This window comes from Carya illinoinensis, chromosome 7 (genome assembly GCF_018687715.1).
Source record: "Carya illinoinensis cultivar Pawnee chromosome 7, C.illinoinensisPawnee_v1, whole genome shotgun sequence".
Classification (NCBI taxonomy): Eukaryota; Viridiplantae; Streptophyta; class Magnoliopsida; order Fagales; family Juglandaceae; genus Carya; species Carya illinoinensis.
Window position 1 is genome coordinate 31,409,383 of NC_056758.1, and position 9,131 is coordinate 31,418,513.

A 9,131-nucleotide genomic window follows, 5' to 3' on the forward strand; every position below is an offset into this window, starting at 1 on the left:
ATGCAATTAAAAATGATTATTAAAAAAAAAATGGATACCCTTCCTCATTGAAGGTGGTCGGGGGCGTCTTCTCCGATCCCTCCAACCACCCACCATTCAAGCATCATGAGTACTTTTCAAACATGCAATAAAAGTTTTGTTAATTTAATTGACAAAATATATATGGATAAAATATTAAAAATACTTGAATGATCCATGGGAAATTCTATTAACTATATACATATCTATATATTTTATATTCTTGTTTTATATTCATCCTATTATAATATATAATGCAATATTATAATTCATTAATTTCTGGTAAAATTTTAATGACAATATAAAAGTAATAAAAATATATATCACATGATTAATTGGGATAAAAATGTAGTTTAGAATTAAGTGGTGAAATTATGGTGAACAAGGAATTGATCAAGACCATGCATGTGAGCGCATGATCATCATCGCATGCAAGTGGACATCTAAAGCACACTTTTTGTGTTTTTTAATAAGCCACGTTGGTTATAAATTGGATCGCCACGCACCTGTCCCAGTGGTTCCTAAAGCACCCTGCATCCACTGACATGTTAACAAATTAATTAAGCTCAATCGACAAAATTAGGCATCCATAAGCTTTCCTAATTAAGCATTAGACAGCTAGCATGCATCCAGCTTATGTATAATTAATTAGTAATTGTGTGCACATGGAGAACATGCATGCAGCCTCATTAATCTTTAATTAGACAAATATATATAGAGGATTAAGATCCCAGCTTCAACTTCTAATTGTTTCAATTATTTAAATTACAACTCAAATGAAAGAGAAATAGACACATAAAATTATGTACCTTACAAAATTTATTATTAATTTAGTATTGTTCGAAATATTTATACAGATAACATGATGTACGTAGAGCTCATGATTTTATTTATATATGATCTATCTGTTTCTACTACTTGAAATTCTCAAGTTGACGGAAAAATTAACTTTTGAGGGAATCTTTTTCCAAAAATAGATGCACCATATATATATATATATATATGAACTCTGCTATGTATACATTAAACGTGACAATTAGTATATGTATCTCTCTAAAACGTACGTACAAATTGTTTGAGTCGAAAAATGTCAGAAATGATCGATTATCCAAGAAGAGATCGATCATGTGTACAAGCATTTATATAATTAATTAAGGCGCGCGTGTGTAACTATTATTATATATATATATATATATATAGATAGAAGGCTCCTCCTCCTCCCACAAATTAGGGCTTAATTCCTCCTTGTACTATCTTAATTTCCAAGGCACGCACGAGACGGCTGCAGCTACTCCAATATCCGGACACGAAGCTAGCCTGCATCTTGGATTAAATCAAGACTATATAATATATATAATAATTAAAATTGGTTATTGGCTTGGTTCAAAGCATCTCTTTATATATACATTAAAACAAACATATAGTTAACATTAATATATAATGTATTGCTGATCAGTAAAACTTAATATTAAACAAAGAAATCAATCAATAATGCAGGCCGGACTATTAATAGGGCTAGAATTTGATCCACGCGTATATGCATGTGCCATAGCCGTCATCACACTTTGTTTGTGGTTCACAGTATGCTGAAAATAAAGATATTAATTTATATAATATACCAACCATGCAAGGGACAGGAAAAGAACATCTTAACATTCTTTCCTACCTGTATTAATGCATGCATCACAAACATTAAAATTGAGTATACAAAGCCCAGCGCCCACTTATCATGTAGGGATATTATAAATTCCAATGATCATCTGATCTTTTATATATATATATTGTCCAAAACTTGACGCGATTGCATGCTTAAAACCACACATTCCTTAATTAAATTCAGATACGTATTGTCCAGATAAATAAATTCTTATAATATAGAAATTATAATTTTCTTTTATCAATCGGTGGATTAGTACCGGCCCACTACAACTGCATGCATGTGCTTGCATGTTCTTGACCGAGCTCATGATCAATATGCTAGTGGGAAAAAAGGAGGGGGAACAAAAGAAACTATACCTAGCTAGCTAGCTAGCAGCTTCATTAATTGATGATCAATATCAAGTAATTAATTAATTATTTACTCCAAAAATTAAATAGAATATGCAGCAAGGAAAAAAAGCAATTCGATCTACTCTGAAATATTCACTTTTGATATGGGTTATAATTAATTGCTATATATTGTTTAATTTCATTTTCAGGATGAAAAAAATGGTTGCTGTTTTTTAAATAACTATGTAAGTTATGAAACTTTATAATTAGGTAAAGTTTGTAATTTTTAAATGTTTCCCTGGAGTGTAGATAGAAATGCGTGATTTCCTCAAGCCGAAAATGTAATTAATCAATGGTTCAGTGAAATTGCAAGACATGCAACTTTCCCCGCCAGAAAATAATAAGAAAGGGGAAAAAGAAAAGGAAAAAAGAAAGATTCCGGAGTACTCTCAGAGTCTCAAGCGCCAGGGATCTCCGCCGTAGTATCAGTGGCAAAGATGCATGCATCTTTGTCTTTAAGATTGTCGAAGTTTAAGTTCCGTCGGCGTACTATGAACCGGACATGCTAGAACATTATTTATAGATCATACGTGCGTCGTCTTCGGAAAAACTAAATCATTTTGATGGAAAATGTGGTTGATCATGAATGTCAGAAGAAAATCTCTGCCTTATCCCAACATCGAGATCTAAATTGTCCACTTTTCTTAACACAAATATTGCCAAGTAAGCAGCTTATTTTCTCATAATTTTATATGTAGGTTTCCCGTTTGGAAACATGGCTATAACCACCGTGAATAATAGAGGCGTAGAAACTTGGATTGCCGCGTTTATTGAGCTGGAACGAGGAAATTAAGGACCACAGTTCGCATTAACTATGCATTGAATTTAGAAATTAAGTGGGGGAGGAATAATCCAGGGTGTTCCCATGAGATTTACGTGTGCGTGTAGGTGTGTGATGAAAGTGGTGGTTTAGAGGGGTTGGGTAGTGAAGAAGAATCATGTGGATGCATGTGCATTGAGTTGGAGAACATGTCCCAAGACACAAGCAACATCTTAGGTACACTTGGCTCCTTATTAGCATTCATATATCTCATTAATTTCATTGGCGGCCTTCTATGAAATTGTGGAGTGGTGCCCACCTTTTGCAGCCTTAAACAATTTGTATGTGTTATATCCTCAATGCCCACCAAACCCATCTCCCAACTTACCATATAAAAAGCGCACACATTCTGCAATTTGGGTATTATCTTGGCGACTAAAGTTCTAAGGTGTGTAGTCTTATTGTTGGAGAAGTTGGTGTTTGATCGAAAGTTCTGAAATATGGGAGCTTACCCGCAATCGCAACTTCTTGGCATTAACATGAAGGGTAGCATGCTCCAAGGAAATGAGCAAAGTTGCAGTGCAAATGGGTCTTCTTTGCGGGGCAAAATAATGGAAGCCCAAGGCAAGAGAAGATGGCAAGGGATCAGCAAGCAGCGTCGGATGATCCCTAGGAGTAGGAGACATATTGGAGGACATGTCAAGGGCAAAAGGCCTACCGGGATTTTGATGAAGAAGATGGCGCGTTCAGGTTCAAGGAAGCATGCAAATGGAATTGGAAGAAAGGTTAGAACCCTAAAGAGGCTGGTTCCGAACAGCGAATCCATGGGATTGGATGGACTTTTCAGAGAGACAGCTGAATACATATTGTCGTTGCAGATGAGAGTCAGAGTCATGCAAAACATGTTCGATGCATTGACAAATTCTGATGAGTAATCAATACATTTGTAAAGTCTGTAATGATTCTGCTTGATCCTCATCTTCTCATTTTATTTTTTATTTTTTATTCTTCACCCTTTTCTTTTATGATTTGTCTGTTGGATCTCTTGTGATTCAAAGACATAGTAGCTTTAGTATACTAAGTGCTCATGTTGTCTAGATCTACAGCAGCTTGGTCGTTTTATTCGGTGAAAATAGTAACTTTGAGATAAACGAGGAGTCATGTCAGTGGATCATGATGTTTTTATTTTCCACGCACGTCGATGTCAAAGTTGATTCAACTTATAATAATTTGAATTTTACTCACAATTATTATTATTAGTGTCTGTGGAGCTTAATCATCCGATTACAATCGATCGTTATCCGGACAAAAACTTTACCTAGCTAGCTAGCCAGCGAGTCCCATATCATTATTTCTAGGAGAGTACTTTAGTCTATTAGATAAAAGTAAATTTAAAAAGATAACTTGATGTAATATGTTAAATTGTAAAATTATTTTTATTATAAAATAAATTTAAAATGTCAATTTATAAATTTATATAATTTATTTTTATAATTATAGCACTTCTTTCTAAATCAAACAACTCACGTACAATATTCAATTCTATTCGTTCTTTATATGAAAGAAAATCACCATAAATATAAACTGAAATATTTTTTTGGGAAAAATGCATATAAATTGAAGTATATTATATGAAACGAGCCTTAATTTAGACTTTAGCTATATATCTTCATATTAACAAAGAAAAAGAAAAAGTCAGCCTCTCAATAGAAAGTGGACCTAGCCCAAAAAATATATATTGGGCCTTTACATCGGGCGAACTTAATTGGATAAGATAAGCTTTTCAACCCGTTGTAATGATTTAGTAGTGTTGCCGATTGAGATCAAGTTCCAGACTCTCTTTTAAATTAAATGATAATTACTAATATGAGCTATCTTTGTTTGATTAAAGTAAGAGTTATCATTGGCGATTAAAAAAAAAAAATCATAGTATCATTGATTCTATCATAATTTATTTGAATCATTTGACATAGGAGTTGTCTATTATTTTTTCTCAGAAATTGTTTTAAAAAATGATTTAAAGTTACTTATAATTTTCATGTGAGTTTATAATGTTGATTTCTGCGGTGCCGAGATAGTTATTTCAGAGTTTATAGTTACCACCTCCAATACCTTGTGCCACCAACAATATTCTTCATTCATGTTATTACCACAATCGTAATGAAAGTTATACCTTGTCACCACCCTCCGATCTATCGCCACGACAACCACCATCATCCCAAGTTTCTTTATTATTATTACTATGACGGGGGAATCCCCATGGCAAAGCTCTTAGAGCTCACCAATAGAATCTCGAGAAGACTAGTACAACAACCTACTTTCATGACCTCTCACTTAAATCACAGTTTGATCCTAGTGAGAATCGAACTTGTAACATAGAGATCATGCACACAAATTCGCCATTATCACTTACCCAAAAATGACCATTATTGCTATACTACCACCTTTTAACATACTTCATTATTAATACAACTATTATGATTATTTTTACTTTTCAAATTTTAAACATACTCATACAAAAAATTATCCATCCAAATATGTAACCCCAAAAGAACTTTTCATATTCCTTGGAATAGATTGTGATATCATTTGTAATTATACCAATAAAGGCCCAACCTCATATGTGGACTTATACTCCAAAGGAATTATTCAAATTTATAATTGGAGTTTTATTAGAAACATAATAAAGATTAGGAATTTTTCATTCTCAAATAATATAAGATCTCAAATACCACATATATTTATCACTTATAAATCAATATTGGTTATCACAAAATAGAACATAAAAACAATATTGACAGCATTTTCCACCAAAAATGGAACGTAGGACCGTGATATATATATATATTTATTTAAATGCAACCCAAAACCAACTAACTAGAAGGTATTTTTGTGAGTAAAAACATTGGGACAATGGCGTTACTGTTGCAGTATAGCTCTTTAATCGATGGCTTCTTTTCTTTAAAAAAACGAAGGACAAATCTAGTTATAAGTGATTCTGCACACTAATACGCGTATTTATCTAATGTAATTGGTCAGAAAGTGATCAAGACTTTAATGAAAATTGTGCTAATTTAAATTTTTAATAGAGTTTTACTACATACAAATGAATTCGTATACCGATCTACGTATCAATGGTGTTGTCTTCATATTTAAAATTCAAATTGGTACCATTTTCATTAAAGTTTGACTTTTTGACCAATCGCGTTAGATGAGTGCGTGTATTGGTGTGCAGAATCATTTATAATTAAATTTTTTCTTTTGAATATGAAGACAGTAGTATTAATATGTAAATTAGTATGCGAATTTCTTTTATATAATAAAACTAAAAATTAAAAACTAAAAAAAAAGAACAAAAGAAAAAAGAACAAAAGAAATAGAAAGAAAAATATTACAATTGCTTTGACGTTAGGACATGAGAAAATTGACTGATGTTAATGGCGTGGAAGGTATACACGTACGATGATGAAATTGAACATGTGTTTATTTCATTCTTGTGGGAATGTAAAGAAGAATCTTAAAACGTTCAAACGGACCGACAAATGACACAAAAAAGGTTGGCGTTTCGGCTATAATCTTTTGATGTCTGACCGACAAATTTGGTTAGCACAGACCAGCTCCAATGGTGTCGGCGCCAATATTTGCAGAGACGTAAGCAGCTATCAATTGGGCTTGATTCCCGCTGAATGATGCTGCTCCACCCACCAATGGTCTGCTTTTTATAGACCAAAAAGTTTCTATTACTCGGATGCTTCGACGTTACTACATAATTTATTATTAAGTTGTACTTTTCTAAAATACATATAACAATTTTCTTATTATAATTATAAAAAAATTAAAACATAAATACTTTTAAAATATTTTGATACCCGTCTACGTAATGTATGGGATGTGTTAAAAAAACAGACTTGAAAATATAATTATAAAAAATAAATAAATTTTTATTGTGCACCAATTTTTCTTTTTGTACATTTTGCTGGTATTATAATAAATATATATACACACATATATATAATAAGAATTTACAGCACAATATTTTGCTTGTACTATAATAAAAATAAATTAAGGACCTTATAGAAAGACATCCTAACTTGGTCTTTGCTTTTTTTTTGGTTTAATCTCGTAATTATTATTCTGAAGTTTTTCCTTGCATCTTGTCTAGAATATTATTCCTAATCCTCAATGAACAGGCCGGATAGGATCCAACACGTGTAATTTGTTAACTTTTTAAAATTAGAAAAAGAAAAACTAAAAGTCTGTGTTTTAAGTTCAAGATCATGAAATGTTCTTGCACCATATCAAATCAATTGTCTGGAAAGTTTAAACCCACACAATATGGGTCTTTTAATCACTTATTATTTAAAATTTTAAATAATTGATTGTTGCAGTCCTGCATGAGTGTGTAAGTGTCGTATAATTATTTTGAAAAAAATAAATAAATACGAAATTTACATGAAAATAAATTAATTTTTTAATAATAAACTACATTCTTTTTCAAAACAACTGCATGGCATTTGCAGATTTTATAACTACATGTAATATTACTTTTATTTAAATACTCACATAATTTTTTCAACATAGATTAAGCTTTTTCAACAAAGAATGAATAGAGCATGCATGACACGATTAGATTTGCTTGTCAAATAATGATCTCTCAAAGTCAAAATTTGCCACTAATGGCATCTTATCTTCATCGATCGTCTTGGGGAATTCAAACACATGATGATATCTTAGTTATTCTTGAGCATGCAGGCTATAGATTAAATTAGCCATTGTAGTAGGCATATAATATACATATATGTATATAGTAGTCTCGCTATAGCTAATATTCTTGAAATTAAGGTTGCTTTCTAGTGGGCTCAACCTTGTATTGCAACTTGATGATCAGTATGTACGTACGAGTGATCAGATTTTAATGTCGTTTCCTAGAAAATACCATTGGCCCCCCATGTCATTGCTTTTAGCAAACATGCATGCTTCCCTCTCTCTCACTCATGCACACATACATACAAGCATAAGAAGACAGTCCAAGTATAATGGTGCTCTCCAATATTGCATCACGATATTATCAAGAATAAGAAGATTATCACAAATATCAAATTTTGGGTCTTTCATTCTCTCTTACTCCCTTCTACTAGTGCTTCATGAAGTAAATATTATTACGTGAAATTTATATTCGAATAATTCTATTTAAAAGTCTTTACATTACATATCATTTACGTGACATAATTTGATTTAAATGATAAATTTTAAAATTTGAATCTTACAAATTAAATTAACATATATATATATATATAGATAGTATATGAGTAAAAACTTTTAAATATCATTCATTTTTTAAATATTAATTAGATGTTAAATATTGTAGACATGACTTCCTAGTTCCTATATTTTTATCTTTCTCATTTTGAACTTTAAAATTGAACAGATATAAGTTCTCGTGTTGACGCATGCATATAGACAGAGACGGCCAACCAAAATGGTTTTGACTTGCCGCCATGTGTAGCTCTCAGTCCCTCAACTTTGTTTAAAAAACAAGAAAAGAAATTATTACGTACATATATAGATGCAAATGGGATTATAAAATCATAATTCACAAAAAGATAATAGACCAAAAGTTAGTCCGACACTTGCTAGCCAGATTCATATACACCAAAGCATAAATTAACCTCAAATGTTGCCTCGATTATGCCAACCGTCTAGATCAAGCTGGTCTTCTTTCGAATACAGATCAAGGAAATAATAAAGAGATTGTCTCCATTCATTTACATTTAGGTAAATACCAATTTCTTTTTCATTTATTTTTTTTAATGGAAAGGAAATTTAATTACGTGTTGAGACTATTTTATTATTATTTATTATTATTTACAAATCATTTAAAATCATCTCAACATCTAAATACATTCTTAATAATAAGATAAGTGAGCGATAATTAATTATACTATAGTAAGGGATTAGGTTGGGCAAGAAATCTGTCACAAATTAATTAAAAACCATTAAGCTATATATAGTACGTATTGGATTTTTAGCTTATGACCCGGCAATAATTGAGGGTGTTAGCGACTTAAGTTTCTATACAAGTACGGAATATTAATTGTTTTCTCTTTCTATCGCTTTCATAAACAATGGTTTCGAGAAAAATAAAATAAAATTCATGCATGCCAGAGATTAGAAATCTTCACACTTCATCATTTCTCAAGCTATTATTATAGCTTTGGTTGGTTAAGATCGCACTACAATGATTTTTTTATTATTAAATAAAGAAATACAGCTTTCGTATGACATGAATCTATCTCAATGCACA

The 9,131-nt window shown here is 31.5% G+C and overlaps 1 protein-coding gene across 1 annotated transcript; it reads left to right on the forward strand.

The window, feature by feature from the left end:
* Window positions 1–3,150: 3,150 nt before the first annotated feature.
* Window positions 3,151–4,080, forward strand: LOC122316977 (transcription factor bHLH150-like). Its single transcript, XM_043133852.1, has one exon. It carries the CDS (start codon window positions 3,328–3,330, stop codon window positions 3,760–3,762), a length of 435 nt encoding a protein of 144 aa, XP_042989786.1. The 5' UTR covers window positions 3,151–3,327; the 3' UTR covers window positions 3,763–4,080.
* Window positions 4,081–9,131: the final 5,051 nt, after the last annotated feature.